Source organism: Candoia aspera, chromosome 1 (assembly GCF_035149785.1).
Source record: "Candoia aspera isolate rCanAsp1 chromosome 1, rCanAsp1.hap2, whole genome shotgun sequence".
Classification (NCBI taxonomy): domain Eukaryota; kingdom Metazoa; phylum Chordata; class Lepidosauria; order Squamata; family Boidae; genus Candoia; species Candoia aspera.
This window is the reverse complement of record NC_086153.1, coordinates 2,027,825-2,048,446: the sequence shown is the minus strand read 5'-3', so window position 1 is coordinate 2,048,446 and position 20,622 is coordinate 2,027,825. Positions and strand designations below refer to the sequence as shown.

Below are 20,622 nucleotides of genomic sequence, written 5' to 3'. Positions count from 1 at the left end.
AGGGGGGGAGTTCTTATAATTGTATTCTTTATTTATATATTATATATTTTGTTGTTTGTTGTTTATTCGTTTAGTCGCTTCCGACTCTTCGTGACTTCATGGACCAGCCCACGCCAGAGCTTCCTGTCGGTCGTCAACACCCCCAGCTCCCCCAGGGACGAGTCCGTCACCTCTAGAATATTATATATTATATAAATATAAATGTAAATATAAATATAAATATAAATTATATTATATTAATTATATTAGTCCTCTATCCTGGAGCAAGACTATGTATAAGTACAGTGACCATATGGGTAGTCCTCACTTAACAACCATTTGTTTAATGATGGTTCAGACTTACGACGGTGCTGAAAAAAACAACTTGTGACCGGTTCTCACACAACAGTTGCAGCGTCCCCATGATCGTGTAACAATTAACTTGTTTTATCCTTATGAACCGCTTTCAGATTTGCCCCTTTTTAAGTGTGGTCCTTTATTTTTTTCCAAGAAAATATAGTCCCTGTGTCTAGAAGGCAGTCCGTCCTCCGCTTTTCCCCACACCAACAACCCTGCGAGGAAGCCTGGCTTGAGAGTGCCTGGCCCAAGGTCACCTAGGGAGGTTTCCTGGCTCAGGACACCCCAGCCCCTTCCCCACGACCCCCTCCCTGGTGCTTTTTCCGGCTGCCCGACCCTTCCGGACTGGAGAAAGGCTACCTTTCGCGGCTCGCTCTGGCCACGCTCGTCGCCTGGGGAAATTTAAGGGGAGCGCGGGCCCTTTAAGAGGAGCCCCGCCCCTCGTTCCTCCCACGGAGTCGGAGCGGGCCGGACGGCCAGGATTGTCCATCGCCGCCCCCCGTCGTGGGGGCAACTTCCTGCTTCCGAGGCTATATAAGCGCCGCTTCCGGCGCCCGGCTGGTTCGTGGCGGGGCGGCTGCGCTTTGGCCGGGGGGATCGCGATGAGCGTCCCAGGTGCGTTGCCAAGGAGACGGCCGTTGCCCCAGGAGCGGGCCGGGCGGGCCGGGGCTCATCCCGCTGCGGGGCGGCCGGGGGAGAATGGGGAGCGTGCCTCTGAGCATGGGCAGCGTGCTTTCTCCCCGTAGGCGGCTCGCGGGTGAGGCTGGGGTTCAGGCGTGGCAGGATGGGGAATCCTTCCCCGGCTGGTCTTCCCTGCGCCCCAGATCCTGCAGGCCAAACCTGAAAGCTGGGGCTTAGCCCCCCCAAAAGGCAGAGCCTGGGGGCATCTTAATTTCCTCACCCTGGAAATGGCTTCTCATCCAAGTTAATTTTTCTAAGTTGGCCACTTTGCGATGGGGGGACCTCGACTCCCAGAACTCCCCAGCTGCTGGCTGGGGAATTCTGGGAGTTGAAGTCCCCCCATCGCAAAGTGGCCAAGTTTGAAAAACACTGATTTAAAGCAAGTTAGCCCCTAAGTTTGTGGTCCAGTGGGGTGTTTCTGGCAGGCACAGCTTTGGCCTGAAGCAAAAGGGGGTAATTTCAGGAGTGGGTTACTCAAGGGAGGAGCTGATGCCATCCCAGCGTTGGGCCTGTATTGATGCCAACCGCAGAGGATTTACATAAATTTAGAATCGGTTTCCGGGTGGTGAATCTGACATTATTATCCATATTTATCCTCCCTGGATTTCTATGTGTGAGGGGGTGGAATTGGTCCAGGGGGAATACGAATGAGAATAATTTATTAAATTTAATACATTCTTATTCTGATCCCCTTTGGGCCAACGCCACCCCCGGACATCCGGGGGCGGGGAATGAATAAAGATATGCCACCCAACTCCCAGGAGCTCTGAGCTTGGCAACTTATTTTCAGAGCATTGTGTTTTTGAGTGTTCTGTTTTGAGAGTGTTTTAAATGTTCTCCCGTGTGTTGTTCCATGTACGTTTTACGGTTTGTGATGGTTATTTGTGATGCGTTTTTTGATGGTTTCATTTTTACTGTACAAAAAAGTCCGGTTCGTGAGATGGGCAGCTTGACAGATGCTTGATAGATAGCTAAATCTATTTATCAAACTGTATTTATAAAGAAGCTTGATAGATAAATATTGAGTTTGACTTGTTGCCATTATTTATGGGGCTGCTTTTTAAGAACGTGCAAAAGGGATTTTGACACCAAAGACAATCCAACTAGTAGTGAAGGAGCGTTAAAAGGAAAATAAACTCGGGCAGCTTGAAGGTGCGGCCAAATAAAATGCTACGTTTAGCCGTACCGTTGTGTGTTAAAACCCTTCTGAAGGAGAATTAAATGGCTCAGCTTGCTTGCTTCTTCGTTACAGCGCCTCTGAGAATTCACAGAGGGCAATTTCCTCTCTGTGAGCAGCGCCAGTGAGCAGTCCCAGGACACGAGTATTTTTCCAAAGCACAGCTTTGCTCTCAGGTGGCGTTTTCTTTTCGACTTTCACAGGGTTAAGCCGGAAGAAGTCCGGTGCTTTCCTCAAAGCCTTGAAGGCAGAGCCTCGCTACCTCCTGGCCCAGAATGTGGCTACTTCTACAGACCTCCTGGATGGAACCCTTGACCGGGAGGTGGTGCAAAACACACTGCAAGTCTTTCAGCACGCGGTGCGGGCCGAAGGCAAGCCGGTCACTAACCAAAAGAATTCAGGTAACATCTGTTTCCCACTCCCAATGCCCAAGCTCGGGAGGCTTCTCACAAACATGCTCAGGCCTGGCTGTACCTGAAGGAGTTTTTCCTGATGGAGGAGAGGGTAGGAGGTGCTCCCACCTGCTATTTCATTTTTCTGGATTGTAACCATCAGCCCAGGCTACTGTTGCAGCAAAGGACGTTTGCACCTGTCGTAGAGGAATCCTTGGAGAGAAGTGAAATGTCAGGAAAACCTTGGGTGTTTTTCATGTGTTAGAAATATTTGCAAGATAAATCCTTCCAGCAGGGAGCTTCCTGGAGGGTCCTGTATAGTGCCTCCCATAGACAGCTTTTTCAAGGAGAGGATCTTTGACCCATCTCAAAAACTTGGGCCGGGGTGGGGAAAGAGGACTCCTGCCTCGTCATCTCTGTGATTGGTCTAGAAGGAAGGGGACGTTTCCCCCCTGGAGTCTAGCCTTTTGCAAAGGGAGGTTTAAGGCGAATGTCGAGAGCCAAGTGCGTCATGTTAAATTGCAGTGGGAACCAGTAGCTCTGATTTGTAAAAATTGGTCCCTTCTTGCAAGGAAGAGTTCCCTCTGGGCTGCTAAGATGGGGGTAATGACTGTATTACTCAACCTGCATTAAACTCGGTCCATACATAATTACAGTAGAAACCTCTTTAATGGAGGGTAGTTACAGAGCAGTGATTCATTCGTAACTTTTTCACTGTTCTGTAGATTGCTCTTCATTAAAGAGATTGCTACTGTAATTACGTGTGAACCGAGTTTAATGCAGGTTGAGTAATACAGTCATTACATGAAGTTGTGAATAAAAGTTCCACGCATTCCCTAAGTTAAACGATCCAGTGAGTGCAGTCCCCCATCTCCGTGCCAGTCAGCTCAGCTTCACACAGATGTCTCCAGCCGTTCGGCAGCTTGACCTTGGATAGCAGAGATAGTCCAGACAAGATGTTTTCACACTCCTGGCATGTTCCCCCTCCCAACTCCACTGACCCGCAAGTCCCAACATGTGTTAGGTCCATTCATGCATGCGAGTCCAATCAGATGTTCTGAGAACATTTGAAGGGGCGGGCATGGCAATGCGGGGGAAGTTTGTGAATTGGAAAGCTTTTGGAGGAGAGGCTGAAAGTTTCATCTTGGTGAACAGGCATGGGGATACAGTAAGCGAGGGGTAGGCTTGGACCCTTGGGGTGGGTCATGTGAGCTGCAGGTTTTGCTTTCTCTGTTTTCCTTGGAGCTTAAGCCGTCTGCCTGTCCGTCTCTTCCTTTTGTTCTGGCCGTCAGGACGCTGCTGGATCTTCTCCTGCTTGAATGTGATGCGCCTGCCGTTCATGAAGAAGCTCAACATTGAGGAGTTTGAGTTCAGCCAGTCCTACCTTTTCTTTTGGGACAAGGTACAGAGAAAGGCTCTTCCTCAAAAGGGCACCCCTCCCTTGAGTATTTGGCTTAAAGGCCAGCCCAGACGGTGCCTGGCTCCCATCTCTAAGCAGGGAGGGGAGGGTGCGATTTAGGACTGGTGGCGCTGGGCATAGTCTTCCCACCTGGTGTAACGGTATGTGGGAAAGACCTTGGGAGATGGGGCGAAGTGATGCTGCCTAGGGAATGGTCAGATAAGAGAGGGCAGAGCCCGCAGCTGCACAATGGGAGAAAAAAGAGGCTCAGAAGGGACCCTCCCTGGTTTCTCGGGCTGTAAAGGAGACAGCGGGAGAATTGTACTCTCAGACTTGCAAGATTCTGTCAATGTAGCCTTTCGGTAAAGCAGAATTAGCTCATCTGGCCGTGTTTCCTGTCTGGTCTACCGGGGAAGGCTGACACCAGGCACCCTCTGAATATGGAGGCTGGGGAATTCTGGGAGTTGTGGTCCCAGCAGGGTGCCTGGTGTAGCTAGGATGTTTTTGCTTCTAGCCAAATAAGGCTCTTAGTATTCTGGTTGCAGCTGCTGTGCCTCCACTCAGCCGGTATTGTGAAACTAGGAATGATGTGGAAAGGGTGAGGGCAAGATGGAGGACTGTTTATTTTTCCTGTAAGAAGTGGCCTTTGCTTACTACAGTTTGGAAGTAGCTCAGGCAAATCACTTACTGATTTCTGTACTTGCTTGGTGACTTCCTGGGGCTTATGGCTTACATTCTCTTCTTACAGTAAAAAGGTTAAAATGCAAAGACAGTGTAATAAAGCCAAAAAACCCCCCACTTACATAAGAAATAATAACAGAAAATTGCTAAGGAAGAAAGTGAGGTCACCAAGAACAAAGGCATCCAAACGCAATCCGGGGTGGTATAACTTATCCTTTCCTGGGCTTTCTTTAAATGAGGGGTCTTCTGATGTGGTTTAATTCATTCACCCCATAAGTTTTGGGAGCAGCCCCTGGCTGAATTAGGCTTCCAGAAGGAAGAGGGGTATGGAAGCCCTGATGACAGCTGAATTGGAACCTCCGTGTTTAGGGGCAGCCTACCTCAGAAAGATAAACTGTTGGTTCTCAAGAGACAAATTACAGAGCTCTTACTGGGCTACTGAATCCATACTTGGTGGACACGGGTGCCATTGCCCAGAGCTCTTGTTAGATGGTGTGTGTTTATGGGCATGGATGGCAACCGTCTTGGCATCCAGCATGCGGCTGTGAAACAAGGGAAGAGCAGGTGTGGAGAGGCGGATGAGGGGGGATTGCGGGGAAGAAGCAGGGTGCGCCGATGTTTTGGGTGGTGTGGCTGGGCAGGGCCGGGTTCTGACACCGCTCCCCTCTGCCTGGACTCCCAGATTGAGCGCAGTTACTACTTCCTGCACGCGTTTATCGAAACTGCTCACGAGCCCGTCGACGGGCGATTGGTGCAGTTCCTTCTCACCAACCCCTGCAATGATGGCGGCCAGTGGGACATGCTCGTGAACATCGTCGGTAAGAAAAGCCAGAGCCCAGAATCTAGGGGTGGGCTGTGTGGGTGACCGAGGCCGCAAAGGTCTTTGGCTCCCCTGGAAGTCAGTGCCAGGGTCTCTGGCTGACATTGCCATTCACATTTGACCGGATGCACCATTTGAGCTTCTGAAGCTGGGTTTTTTGTGACAGTAACTCTCTGTCTCCAAACATTACCTGTGCCATCTTTCTCCTGGCACCCCTGGCACCCTCCCCCAAAGGGACAGAGCGCTGGCTGCTCTGGCGCAAGAAGAAGGGTGACGAAGGGGTGTTGCAGCTTGCAGCCTCTTGCCCTGCCAGGGAGCACCGTGCTTAGCATGTGCAAAGGGCAGGGCAAACTTCCTTTGACCTGACTGCTGGCTGGTGTGATCATTTGTGTTGCATTTGGTGTGGTGATTTTTTTTTTTTAAATAGAAAAGTACGGCGTTGTTCCCAAGAAGGTTTTCCCCGAATCAAATACCTCGGAGGCCTCCAGACGGATGAACGAGATTCTGAACAACAAGGCAGGTGGAGTTGGACGTTGCGGGGAAGGTTGGCTCTGTTGGAATTCCTGACGAGACCTGCTGAGCTTGAGCCTGGCTGCGAAGGGAGCCTCCTTACGAGTCCAGCGCGGCTTGAGCGTGCAGGTTGGGAGGAGCCAAGGTGGATGTCTGTGCCTTTCCAGGACGCGTGACCTTTCCTCGTTCTCTCAAACAGATGCGGGAGTACTGCCTACGGCTCAGAAACATGGTGGAGACAGGGTGCGGCGAGGAGGAGCTTTCTGCCGCAGTGGACACCATGATAGAGGAGGTAGTTGTCCTTGGGGTGCGAATGGACCAGCGTCCTGGTGTGTGGGGGTTGGCACCGAAGGGCATTCCAGATTTGCAGCCAGGCTTCCAGGGCATCTCGTCTGATCGTAAGGCCCCCGGGATCCAGCTGGTGCAGATAACACGGTTAAAATGGTTTGGGACGCGCACGCTTGCCAAGGGCGGGCTGTGAATCAAGGCGATCTCGCCGTCGTTTGCTTGTTCTCATCGTTCAGCATCTTCGAAAAGCAACAGACTTTGCACTGTTGGTCGTCCACAGAAAAGAAGCTGGTTCTCTCTTTCAATCAGAATGGCCTCTTTGGGTGTAAGACTGAAAAGCACATTTGGCTCCATCAGGATTTTAATGTGGTTCACAGGTAGTCCTCGCTTAATGACCAGAATTTCAGTTGCTAAGCAATGCAGTTGTTAAGTGAGTCCGACCTGATTTTATGACCTTTTTTGCAGCTGTTAAGCAAATCGCTGTGGTCATTAAGTGAACCATGTGGTCATTAAAGTGAATCATGCAGTTCCCCATTGATTTTGCTTGCTGGAAGCTGGCTGCTACAGTTGTAAATGCAAACCGGTTGCCAAGCGCCTGAATTGTGATTACGTGACTGGGGATGCTGCGATGGTCATAAGTGTGAGGATCAGTCGCAAGTCTGAACTGTTGTTAAATGGATGGTCGTTAAGCGAGGACTACCTGTACTTTTTATTTACCTGGCTTTGGTGTTGTAATTTTGCTATGAATGTTTTCCTCCTCCTCTGCTTATTTTAAACCGGCCATTGCATTTTTTAAAAATTGTGTCTCACCCTGCGTTCCCTTGCCTTCCAGGGCTGTGGTACATACATTTGCTCAGTTAACACATAGTGAGAGAAATTTATATTTTTATTTATTTAATTTTTATTCCGCCTTTATTATTTTTATAAATAACTCAAGGTGGCAAACATACGTAATTCTCCTTCCTCCCCTTTTCCCCACAACAACAACCCTGTGAGGTGGGTTGGGCTGAGGGAGAAGGACTGGCCCAAGGTCACCCAGTCTTATTTACTTACTTATTTCTATTTATTTGCTCAATTTATAAGCCACCTCAACTGACACAGAATACACGGAAGCATAATAACCAAGCCAAAGAACCAGGAACCAAGCCCTGTTAAGTGATTGGGTTGGCCTATTATCCGGCTGCTCTGGTGTATTCTGTTGGATGTTGTTTGGAGGGATGCTGGTAACTCAATCGCATTTTTTGTGACTGAGCTGGACTAAGCCAACCCGGATAAGAATGGCAAAGATTTAGGCTGCATTTTTTTTCCTTCGAAAGTTAGCTGCCTCTCCTCCTCCTCCTCCTCCTCCTATTATTATTATTATTATTATTATTATTATTATTTTGGGAAGCTGTCCGCAGGGCCCCCAGGAAAGTTGAGGGGTGGTGGTGTGAGATTTGCACACTAGAGGGCAGCAGCGGACAACGCATGAAGCCGTCCTCTCTGCCGCTGCACTCGCCCGCTCCGTAAGGTTGGGGGGTGGCTTCCCTTGCAGGTGCAACCGGGGACACTTCCAAAGCAAGCCCACTGCAGCCCCCTGCCTGCCACCAAGGGCTTTTGGGCCCACGTTCTCCCAGCCCGCCGCCCAGCAGCCGGTCCCCCCAGTTGCCTGAGCCAGGGAGGTGGACTGGGGAGATTGGCCCGACTGGGGCCGAGCGGTTGGTCTTCCTGGGCCTGGAGCAGTTTCCATCCCGTCGAGGCGGCTGGTGTGGCCAAAGGCCCCCTCTCTCTTGCACGTGGGGAGGGGCCTCGAGCGCCTGGTTGTAGCCACCACCCTGAACCCTTGTGACCCCCACGTTTCCCTCCCTGGCAGTCCTTCCTGCCTGTGGCGCTTTCCTCCTTGGCAACGGTGAGAGCAAATCCCACTGCGGAAGTGGCGTCCCTCCCTTTGCCCTCCGCGTTCCTCCCTCCTTGGCTTGAGGCCGTGGCTTCAAACCAGCGCAGCCGTCCTCCGGCCGGTTTGGGGGGTGGCTCGACGCCTGACGGCCACATTCGCCCGTCTCCCCCCCAGGTCTTCCGAGTGGTCAGCATCTGTCTGGGGAGCCCGCCCACCACCTTCTGCTGGGAGTATTACGACAAGGAGAAGAACTACCACAAGGTCGGGCCGGCCACCCCTGTGCAGTTCTACCAGGACCACGTCAAGCCAGTCTTTGACATGGAGAGCAAGGTAGGCAGACCCCACAACGCAGGACGGCCTTGGTGTGGTCGTCGCCCTGATTCTGGGGTGCTTTTTAGGGATTTGAACACGTTCCCCAGCTGAAAGGCCTTTCCTCGGGGCCCAGCCAGCCCAGCTGTGCCCCCCCTCCCTCCGGCATGACCCCCAGTGTATTCCTCTGCCTGCCTTCCTTGCTGAAAGTAGAACTCCCCTTTGATCTGAGCTGGAAGGGCGCACTGATTGGAATCCTTTCCCCTGGCACATGGAAGGCCCCCAAGAGGCTTGGCCCCAGAGCCTTATTATTTCATGGTTTCTGTAACCCACCCTAATCCCCAGACTCCGGGCAGTGTCCAAACTGCCCAGCTAGTACAACAAATCCTCCGACACGAAGCAGCTGCCGTAAAACTCCAGTTCTGCACAAAGCTGTGATGGAGCGTCTCTTGAAGTCTCACACCTTAGTCAAACAGGCCCTCCCTTGAAACTGAGATCATCCCAAGGGCCTGCGTTCCTCCCGGGGGGATTTCCACTGCTTTCAGTGGAATTCAGGCCCTGCACGGTGCGGAGCGGTTGCTGGAAAAAGCGTCCCCGGGTGGCTTTTATTTCCCTTCCCGATGACAATCTTCCCCCCCCACCCCCGTGTCAATTTCTCTGCTCCCCTCCAGCCCTGGGGAAAGCTCAGCGTTGTCCTCACACCTCTTACGACTCTCAGCGGCTTCCCTAGACAAAAGTGCAATTTCAACCATCCCGTTCCCAAGTCTGGCTTGTGAGGCCGCCCAGCCGAGCGAGGCGGTGGCCGCATCCTTGACTCAGCCGGCCCTTCTGCCCCCCCCCCCCCCCGGCTTACAGGTGTGCCTGGTGAACGATCCTCGGCCCCGAAACAAATACAGCCAGCTCTACACGGTGGAGTATCTGGGCAACATGGTCGGTGGGAGGAGGACCCTTTACAACAACCAGCCAGTCGAGCTCCTGAAAAAGATGGCGGCGGCATCCATTCAGGATGGAGAGGTCAGCCTCTTGGGCCCCGTGGCTGTCTGCCCCCGACTCTCCCCTGCGTTTTCTTCCTCATCCTGACTGTTGGCTGCTCTTTCTCCCCGCCCAGGCCGTGTGGTTTGGCTGTGATGTTGGAAAATGTTTTAATAGCAAGCTGGGCATCAATGATTTGAAGATGTAAGTTTCGATGCAGGTTGGACCGCGTGGGGGGCCCTGCCAGCGTGCAACGTTCCAAGCGTGAGCCCCGGTTTCACTCTCTCTCTGGGTTCTTGCCCGCATTTGGAGGCCGTGATACCCTGAGTTTATCAGGAAAGATGCTTTCTATAAAGAGGAGGACGAAGCTGGGCTCTGCGTCCAGGTGTTTGGGGTGACTCCTCCCTTCAGGCCCGACCAGCAAGGGGCTGTGGGAGTTGAAGTCCAAACCGGAGGGTTCCAGCCCCGATGCCCCCATCCAGGACATGTTTTGCTGTTTTTGCAGATACAATCACGAGCTGATGTTTGGAGTGTCAGTCAAGAATCTGAAGAAAGATGAGAGGCTCATTTTTGGGGACTCTATGATGACGCATGCCATGGTCATTACTGCCTTCACAAAGAAAGTAAGTTGCTTGGGAGAAATGCTTTCCCTGCCGTAAGCATACCTAATCCTAGAGATTCGCAAGGTCTGACTGACTATGAGTCATCAGGCTGGTGTCGACTCTTAGCAACCACATAGACAGGCCTTCGCCTGGTCCTCCGGTTCTTCCAGTGGTGCCCTCGTTGCCTCGCTGTCACTGACTCCCTCCCCCTTGCTCTGGCCGTCCTCCTCTTCTCTTTCCTCCCACCTTTCCCACCATTAAGGACTCTGGAGGAGAGCTGGGTCTTCGCATCAAGTGTCCGAAGCAGGATAACTTGATCCTGGTCGTTTGTGCCTCGAGTTCAGTGATCCATTTGTTCACCTTCTTGGCTGTCCCCAGTCTTCTCAGGAGCCTTCTCCATCACCAGAGTTCAAAAGCGCTAATACTCCTATCCTTGTGAGGTCTGCTGGGCATTTTTTAAAAAAATCTAGAATTCCAAGGATCTCCAACCACAAAGAGCGGCCTCTCTCTACCCTTCCCCCACTTCAGCAGAATAACTGAAGTGTGGGGGGGAGAGCATGAGCGTTTTGGCTGCTCCTGATGGGGGTGAAATCCCAAGGACCGATACCTTCTAAAGTGACAGCTAGACGCACTGTAGTATCCCAGAATTATTTGGCGGGTGGTCTCATCCTCCCCCCATGGGAGCCCTCTGCAGCTGTTCTTCCTTGGGGCCTGGGACTTTCCCACCAGCAGCAGCATTTTATCCTCACAGATGATCCTAATTGTGGATTTTAAAAAAATGTTTTGCAATGATGTGGTATATATGTCAGTATTCCCAGAGCAACTAGCAATTGCAAAACAGTGATGGCATGAAGAAAAATTAGAAGGCAGCCAAAGAGAAGCAGTTGTTGAGAAGCAGATAAACCCGTTGGCCGGCAAACAGACGGAGGGTTGGTGGGGATCTTTGTTTTTCTTAGCAACCGATTGTCCAAATGTCGGAAGGTTCTGTGACTTCAGGACGCCCAGTAACTAAACAGGACAATTTACAGAAACCGCCGCGCCTTTGGGATGTTTTCATAAATAGTGGAGATTTGCAGCTTCTGCTTCAAGCTTTTTTAGACAGAAGGCAGATTGCGGTTGTTCCTTTTTAAGTACTTGTAGAAGCATCTTTTTTTAAAAAAACTACATTTGCAGAGTGATTTCCTTTTCTCTCTTCTTATTCCTTGCCAACGTTCAGGCTAAGTAAAGAACAGCGTAGCAATTCCACCCATCCTCGCGGCCTGGTTTACACCAGAGTGCAGCTTTTGTGGAGGTGTGAATAAGGAGACGCTGCAGATGATTTGCATTAGCCAGAAGTGGAAGCTGCAGGATTTACGAGCCCCGGGCAGCTGAATTTCCCAAGTCCTTGTGCAAAGCATTGTCTTAAATACGTGCTTTGTAGATTTTAAGCCACGTGGAATGTGAAGGAAACAGGAACCAAGGCTTAATTTGTCTGGGATCTTTTAAAGCAGCTTTTCCTAGTCTGCTGGTTATCTCCTCTGCGTGTCTTTCCAACTGCTGGCATCCGGTCCGTCCTTAAAAAAAAATATCGGCACCCCAATTCATCTCATGTATAACTTTTATAACTTCCGTTCTTCTTTATTGAAAAGTATTTCCATATCGCTTTTCACTGTAAAGAATTCTCAAATAGGTTTACGGTGCATTTCTTGTGCCGAAAGACAAGATGTAAGTCCAAATAATAGTTAAAGAAAGTATCGCTGCCATAAAAGTCATTCCAGAATCCAAATGAAAACAATGTTAAAGATAAAATTACAGAATTCTGGCCAGGCAGACCAAATACTGGCTTGGCGGGTGAAAATTCCGCCTGGGGAATTGATTCCACCTTGTGGCGGGCTCAGCCCCAGCATTGACCTGCCTTGGGAACGCGGTGGCTGTCCGCCCTGGGTTTTTCTCACTGTGCCCGCCTTTCTCCTCTCCAGGAAGACCCAGACGAGGGCTATCAGAAGTGGCGCGTGGAGAATTCGTGGGGTGAAGACCGTGGGAATAAAGGTACGGCGTGGCTCATGCAGGTGCAGAAGTAGGGAGCGAAGAGGGAGGATGGCCTTGAGGGTCGGGCCAAGGGCAGGGACGTCCAGGCGTAACTGGGCAGGGCTCTGATTTATTTATTTCATTGTATTAATTAAATTTATATAGCTGCCCGTCTCACCGAAAGCGACTCTGAGCGGGGTATAACAATCAAAACCACAATATAAAAACAATCATTATAAAACAATTATAAAAAAATATAAACAACCATTATTTAAAATTTTAAAAGTGGTTAAAAAGTTAAAGTCTGCAAAGCACAAAACACAGGGAGATGTAATAGCCACGTATCACCCACAATCAGGGAGCCACCTGAAAATGTTGCCGGCTCCCTGGGCCCCCCCGGGCTTGGTGACCTGACCAGGCCTCGAGGGCCTTCCTGAACATTAACAGGCTGATCGTGCAGCCATGGCTGCCGGCTCGGTTTTTTAAAGCCAGGGCTGGGGTCTCTGTGTCTGTGTTCACAAAAACTCCATTTTTCAAGTAGTGCTGAAATTGGGGGGGGGGAGACCCAAATTGGGCGAGAACAAAAGGACAGATGGGGAGAAGGTACCCTTTCCCTCAACATTTATTTATTTATTTATTATCCCACCTTTATTATTTTTATAAATAACTCAAGGCAGGGAACATACCTAACACTCCTTCCTCCTCCTGTGTTCTCCACAACAACCCTGTGAGGTGGGTTGGGCTGAGAGAGACTGGCCCAGGGTCACCCAGCCAGCTTTCAAGCCCAAGGCGGGACTAGAACTCTCTGTCTCCTGGTTTCTAGCTCAGCACCTTAACCACCAGACCAAACTGTATCTCCAAGGTGGGGAACATACCTAACACTCCTTCCTCCTCCTATTTCCCCCACAACAGCAACCCTGTGAGGTGGGCTGGGCTGACAGAGAGGGACTGGCCCACGGTCACCCAGCCGGCTTTATTGCCTAAGGCGGGACTAGAACTCATAGACTCCCGGTTTCCAGCCCGGAGCCTTAACCACTAGGCTCTCTCTGTGTTTCTTAAAACCATCAGCTTTACTGGCAGTTTGGTGGCCACTGGGCTCCATTGCCAAGCATCTGCGCAGCAATGTTTGCAGGATTTTACGAGGGGCTTTCTGGGAGCGAGAGGAAGACAGATGCCCTGGCTGTGTTCAGCGTCTAGCTCCCCAGCGCAAGAAGGATTCGGAGAAACTGGAAGAGGTTCAGGGAAGGGCAGTGAGGCCAAACAGGGAACTGGAAAGTAAATCCGAGGAGAGATGGAAGGAACTGGCAGGGTTTACTTAAGAGGAGAAAACGGGGCGGTGGCGACGGCGGCGGCACTCTTTGGGTGCCTAAGAAGAAGGAAGCCTTTCGTTCCAGCCTGCAGAACCCAGAATAGTGGTTTTCAGTGGCAGGAGGAAGATTCTGATGGAACGTGGGGAAAACTGGTTAAGGGTTGAGAGCGGTTCGGAAGTGATCGAAACAGCCCGTTCTGCTTCCACAACTCGAAGCCGGGTGCCTCCAACTGGACGCGGGTCAAAGGCAGGCTCCGGCTGAAAGTTAGAGCAAAACTCCCTGAGAGTAAGGACAGTTGGGCTGTGGACCCGGTGCCTCCCCTTTGCTGGATGTGTTCAAGCCGAGGCCAGAGAGCCCTCCGTCTGGAATGGTTTAAACCGGATTCCTGCGCTGAGCAGGGGTTGGGCTAGATGGCCTCAAGGGTCATTTCCAAGACAGTGAGCCTTTTCTCCCCTCCACAAATAGCAGAAGACACCCCCACCCCCAATTCACCGGCTGTCCAGCCGCAGCTAAAAGAAATGTATTTCTTTGTATTCCGCCTGAGTTGAGCAGGGTAGATCCTATCAACAGAAAGATTTATTTTCCAGATTTACAGGCCTCCCCCCTGAATGGCTCTGAAGGCCAATGGATTGGCGATCCTCTTTCCAGGCCCGCTTTCAGAGACCTGCTGGTCACACCCAGTGCTTCTCTTTAAGGGAGGGGGGCCACATTAGTCCATGCCAGCCCCAAGTCAGGAGGCGTTGGCTCACATCTTTTCTCACTAACAAAAGCTGCTCCCTTTCAATAGAGTGTGTAGTTGGAGAAAGCGCTCCCAGGCTCTTGAATTTTTGACCGTACTTCCCAGCGTGGGGCTTGATAGAGAAGGTGGCTTCCGTTAAGCGGGGCCTCTTTGCAATTAGGAGTCGCCCCAAGCAGCCACGGTTGCTTTACTAATAAACCACGCCTGCACTTAGCAAGCCTTCCTCTCCTCACCACGCGTGGATCGCTGGTGAGAAGAGGACTGGATTCATCTGCATTTAAATTCTGGGGGCTGCCTGTCTTTCGGGTATTGGGGGTCCTTGGAAGTTGGCCATGCGGGCGCTCGCTCTCTTCTGAGCATTAACCAACTTTCCAGGTAGATTTGTATTTGACTATTGGCTTTTTTTTTTTTTAATCCATTTTTGTCAAGATTTCCTGACAGTTGCAATCATGTCCCAAGTCCCAACTTTTCCTTCTGATTAGGAACATTCATCCCTGCCTGTGGTGGGGTTGGTCCTTCTTGGAAAACGGCAAGAGCCGTTTCGGAAGGGTTGCACCGATGGGCTCAGGGTGCGTGGATGCCCCCCCTCCACTTCCTTGCAAAGCTTGTCTAGAGGTCACCATCTTCTACTTTTAGCCTTTTGTTTATACTTCTGATTTATGAGGCTGGTAAAAATCCCATTGCTTCTGCCGTAACACATCCCCACGCGGTCCGCCTCCCCTGATCCACCCCCCCCTTCCGTTAACTGCAAGAAGACGAGTGCAAAACCGCTTCAGGCTTTCAGGGTTTAAAAACAACAAAGCAAAATCTCGCCCGATTATGGGCATTCTTCTGGATTCGCCTTCTCCAGGCTGCTGCAGCATCCTGTTTTGCAAGGCGTTTCCTGCGCCTACAGAAGAGATCTGGTAGCCCCTTTTGCAGGTGGCAGTCTTTTTAAAAATGACCTCCTTTTTATTAAAAGGCATCAGCTTCCGTGAGCTACAGCTCACTTCGTCAGATGCGATGCATAAAATGTGTTAGTTGGAGAGGGGGGCCCCAGGCTCCTCCTGATTTTTGCAAAATCATCAGGAACCAAGAAGGCAATAAGGTGGCCAAAATACGGCGACAGAATAATAACAAAGAGTTATTTAAATCCTACGCCAAGCCTAGACACTTCACTGCATCTGACGCAGCTCCTGGAAGCTTCTGCCTTTTAATAAAATCTGTGAGTCCGGAAAGGTGCTCCCAGATTCCTTCTGACTTCTTTTGCCACCAAAGGCTAACGCAGCTCTCCTCTTCCAGCGCCCCGTTCCTACAGAGACCAGCCGCACTGGTGGGGCTCAGAAGCCCTTTTCTGCGCCATGCAAGACGTGGCCCCTGTGGGGACTGGAAGCTCACAGGGCAGAAAGAGCTCCTGGCCCCACCCTGCCTGCCCCGTCTTCCAGCTCTCCTCCGCTTCCTGCCTTCATCCCTCTCTCCCACTTTGGCCACCTGCAGGCGCAGAGACCGTGTCTTGCAAAACATGTCTCTGCTGGGTGTGTGTGGGATGGACGGGCGGGTGCAGGCAGGGGTCAAGGACCTAAGGCCTTGGTGATGACCATTCAGAGATGCTCCTCTATAGCAGCGTGGCTTAGTGTTGCTTGGTGCACACAGATCAAATCCCTGAGCTCATAGATTCAAAGGGTTGTGGAGGCCCTCCACACTGCAGGAAGACCGGTTGAACCATCCATGAGAGGTGGTTGTCCAGCCTCTTCCCAAAAACCTCCAGAGATGGGGAACCCACCACTTCCACAGGGAGACTCTTCTGCTGTTGGACAGATCTGGTATAGGTAGTCCTCACTTAACAACCATTCGTTTAGTGATAGTTCAGACTTACGTCGGTGCTGAAAAAACCTGACTTACAGCTGGTGCTCACGCTTACGACTGTCGCAGCATCCCTGTGGTCACGTGATCACAATTTGGGCGCTTGGCAACCGGTTTGCGTTTTTGACCATCGCAGCATCCTGTGGTCACGCGATCGCCGTTTTCAGCCTTCCCAGCTGGCTTCTGGTGAGCAAAATTAATGGGGAACTGTGATTTGCTTAACAACCACGCGGTTTGCTTAATGACTGTGTTGATTTGCTTAATGACTGCTGCAAAAAAGGTCGTAAAGTTGGGTCAGTTTTGCTTAATGACCGCTTTGCTTAGCAACTGAAATTCAGGTCTCCATTGGGGTCATTAAGTGAGGACTATCGGTACGCAAAAAGTTTTTCAGTATATCTAATTGAAATCTAGCTGGCTGCAGCTTCTGCCTGCTGTTTCTGGTTTCTCCATCCATAGAATGGAGTTCCCGACCATCTTCCCCGCAGCTTGCCTTTCCAGACCTGAAGGTTGTTCTCAGGCCTCCTGGCCGTCTTCTCTTCTCCCACCCAGCCCCCTTCAGGCTGTCCTCACAGGGCACGTCTTGAAGTCCCTGCATCCTTGTGCGTGTGTCCGTGTGTGTGTGTAATTTTTTATTAGAGATTTTAACATAGGTAAAGGATAAACATGGATATGTATAAAGAAAAATTAAGAAAGGGATAAAATAAAAAGTGCAGGAAATAATTCAGACAGAAAAAAAAGGAAAAGAAATATAAAGAAGTGACTTCCCATCTTCTTTGCAGCAGTTACAAACAAACGTATTATTTCTCCTCCTGCTTTAAAATGACTCCCTTCTTCCCATATTCAACCCTTTTTAACTAGCAGATCCCTGAACCGCCGATTCCTCTTTTTTCTGGTTTCAGCAAAAAGTCCGTAAGGCGTTACGGTCTTTGGTGAAAGACGGTTTTATCCGTGATCCCCCGGGCCGGTTTTGCCACCTCTGTGAATCCCGCCAGCTTCCCAGTCCGAGGCGGGCGAGACCCTGGGTCCTCTTGGTTGGCATCCTTGCTCCTGGTCCCCCTTGAGGCTCCTTTCTGGACCTGCCCCACAGGGGCTGGAGCGGAAGACCCTTCTGCCCCGACCCATCTGGACGCGGCCGGGCTGGGTAGGCATTTCCAGGCAGGAGGTCGCTCGCCCTCCACGAACGCTTTGGCGGAGGAGGGGTCTGGCACCATCACATCACTGCCCCCCCCCACCATCTCTGGCTCCCAAGCAGCATTGCTAGTCTTGGTCTTTGGAGGGGGCTGGGCGGGGTCCTGCACATGCACCCCCCCTTGGGGAAGGACGAGGCTCGGTCTGGCAAGCCCCCCCCATTCCCTTCGGAAGGGAGGCCTGGCTGGGCGCGGAGGGATTGCAAGACCAACGTCAGTTCTCCAAGAGGACTGATAGAGGCTTGCCTAAAACAACAGAGGCCAGATGAGACCGGAGGCCAAGGCGGAGGGCAAGAAGTTAGTTGCGGAGGAAAGGCAGAGCCCTTTCCCACAGGGTCTCGCCCCACCTTTCCTGCCAGCCTCCCTCGCTGAGCCCTGCTTCTTGGGGGTGACCTCTGGGCGCCGCGGCCTCTCCCCATTCGGGTGTTCTCCCCCCCACCCCAAAGGGTATTGTTCACATTGCAGCGGGACTTCCTCTGATAGGCAGGAATTTCCTCAGCCCCAGGGTTATCAGACTGCTTTTTCTTGGTCTCGTTTCCAAAAATGTGCCGCAGCGCCTGGTGGGCTCTTGCTGTTCCCTGCACATTGTGTTCCGTTTTTCCAGAGAGGGAAAGTGGAAAGGCCGGGCTTTTGACCGTGGGACCGAATTCTTAGTTTTCCCACTGGCCCGGCCAGTCCAATCACAGAGAGGGCTCGAAAACCCTAACTTCAGTTATCCTGGCTGCGCTGGACGCTGGAATGGCTTGCTTTCAAGCCCCCTGGCTGTGGGGTCAGCAGGAAGAGGCTGTTCTGCGGGATCTGCTTGTTCTTACTGTCAGTCAGGTTAATTTTGAAAAAAAAAACATCTTCAGTTAGCTTGGGAAAAATCCCAGTTAATCAAGGAGCAGGTTTTCCTTTAAAACGTGGCTGGCTGGGGAATTCCGGGAGCCGAAGTCCACCCATCTTAAAGCCGCCACGGTTGAGAAACGCTGCACTGGGGCCTCTCTGATAGATGGTCACTGAGGCTCTGAAGATCTCCAGACCATCATGACTAAGTTGCTGGAGATCACAATCATACCAGCATTCACGGCCCTGGTATTTTGAAGGCTGTGATTCAGTGGATGTAATTTGTCTGGCCATGAGAGGTGCCTTTCCATCTGGACTGGATCTTTGGAGAAGTGGGGTAGAGACCCGGGGGGCAGGCAGTGATTGTCTCTTTGCAATAAAGCGTAATTTGTCCACTTCTTAAGAAAAAAAGTAGTAGGTGAAGAAAACGTCTGTGTGTATGTATTTTTTTTTTTCCAAGTATGAACTCTCCCTTCCCATGGTAGATGATTTCTATCCCTTTCTCCGATATTCCTGCCTTGGACAAGATGCAGGAGCGAGGGTTTTTCAGACAAGGGAGTTCTCTGGCTCCATCTTGATCTTTGAGCTGTGCTCTCTTGGGCAGCCTTGTGTGTGTTGTGTTCGTATTTTATCAGGCTATGGTGCGGTAGAGCAGCCTGTGGAAAGCCTTTGAAAGCTCAGCTGGTCCAGAATGTGTTGGCTTAGAGGGAACTTAGAATTCCTTGTTACAGCAACTTCATTTTGACTCAAGCCAGTTTCTGGATATGCTTTAGGTTAATTTAAATCAGTGTTTTTCAGCCTTGGCAACTTGGAGATGGGTGGACTTCAGCTCCCAGAATTCCCCAGCCAGTGAATTCTGGGAGCTGAAGTCCACCCGTCTTTAAGTTGCCGAGGCTGAAAGACACTGATTCTCGGTGATGTGGGTGAATTGGAAGACTGCTCTTCCTCTGAAACGTGCCGGGTTGAAGACCATGGAGGGAGGCCCCCCCCATGGGGACGTGTTGGGAGGGCACGAGAAAGGAGCAGGTCCCGGTTCTGCAATGACCGGATGAAGGAAGTCAGGCCAGGTCCCTCTGCGTTGCTGGCAAGGAAAGGTGTCTGGCTTTCAAGCTGGTTTGGTGGTGGGCTTTACCTGGTGCTCTTTTCAAATGGTTTTTGCTTTCAACTGCCAATTTTTTTAAAAAAGTATTGCTATTTCCCTTGTTTAATCTTAGTTACAGCACAGCAACAAGAATACAAAAGCAAAATACATACCACCTTACATAATTACCTAGGAGCCAGTCAATGATCACGATGCCTTTGTACCTAATTAAGCATCTTAAACCAAATGGGATAAAAATCTTCTTCTGCATTATCGATAATACTGACGACTTTTTTAAAATCAACTTCTCCACTGGAGCAGTTTTCCAGCATAATTTGCCCCCCTCTGGACATCTGCGAAGCCTTTCCCGCTTTCCAGACCAATGATGTTCTTAACTGAGTCTGTTCTGCCATTTGGGGGGCGGGGGGGAAGGCAGGGCGGAAATCCAGCAACCAAGACCGCCAATTTAATCAGTAATTAAACTGTCAGACTTGCCCGTCGGATTGAGGCCGCTCTTGCTGACTGGTGGCGTGGCTGCGGCCAGCCCTTCCTCGCCCCAGCCCAGAAGGGCGACGGGGGCGTCTCAGAGCTGGGGGGTGCCGCGCAGCTGATGCGCCTGCTTGGTGTCGCTTCCAGGCTACCTCATCATGACGGACGACTGGTTCTCCGAGTTCGTGTACGAAGTGGTGGTCGACCAGAAGCACGTGCCGGAGGATGTCTTGGCGGTCTTGCGGCAGGAGCCCTTTTGTCTGCCCGCGTGGGATCCCATGGGGGCGCTGGCCGACTGAGTGGTTGGGAGAAGGGGGGATCGCCCCCCTCCTTCTGGTCAGCCCCACAGCCAGCTGGGGGGCCGGGGGGCCAGGAGCTGCAGCCAAGCCGTCCCCAGGGCCGCATCCCCGGCCGGAGGGGCTCACGTTCAGCAGCGGGCCTCGGGCCTTTGGAAGAAGCCGTCCTGCCCTGTCTGGGCGCCTGCGTTGGCGTGCGTGCTTTTTGTTGTAACACAGTACGGCCCTTCTTTTAAAATTGCTTTTAAAACTCGTATTAATGCACTCATTTTAAACTTTGGAAGTAATTATTTTGAACAAGCTGTAAAAAAATTTGGATATGGAGTATGGTTTTGGTGTGACTTTCTCTAGCATAAGTGGAGCATGGTACCATCGTATTGAGATGGACTGCTTTTCGGCGCCCCCCCAACCCCCCCCCCCAAGCTGCTTGCCTGCTGGCTGGCCGAAGGATACGAATAGGGGTGATGCTCATCTGTTTCCCATCCACCTGTCCATCTTTTGCAACCAGATGCAGCTCTGGCCTTCCATGACCCGATGGCCTTCGGATTTCTTGCTGAGAGCCCACCTTATCTGCAGGTTGCAGAATAGGGTTTCGATTGGCTGATTTTTGCCTTCTGTTCAGCAGAATTCCTGTTGGTGGGATCTCCCCTTCCAGCAGGGAGGCACTGCAAACAATTGTTAAATGGGTTGGCAAAGGTCCCCAGCGAAAGGAAAACACAGGAAAAAAAATGCATTTCATGTGAATGCCCTCAACAACTCTATGGTGCTATGAAGTATTTTAATTAAAACACTTGGCCGAATGA

The 20,622-nt window shown here is 51.2% G+C and overlaps 1 protein-coding gene across 1 annotated transcript; it reads left to right on the top strand.

The window, feature by feature from the left end:
* Window positions 1–846: 846 nt before the first annotated feature.
* On the top strand, window positions 847–20,622 carry BLMH (bleomycin hydrolase). The gene is made up of 12 exons (XM_063296147.1): window positions 847–951; window positions 2,398–2,595; window positions 3,879–3,988; window positions 5,349–5,484; window positions 5,914–6,002; window positions 6,196–6,288; window positions 8,335–8,490; window positions 9,325–9,483; window positions 9,578–9,645; window positions 9,947–10,064; window positions 12,002–12,071; window positions 19,671–20,622. Exons 1-12 carry the CDS (start codon window positions 939–941, stop codon window positions 19,820–19,822), a joined length of 1,362 nt encoding a protein of 453 aa, XP_063152217.1. The 5' UTR covers window positions 847–938; the 3' UTR covers window positions 19,823–20,622.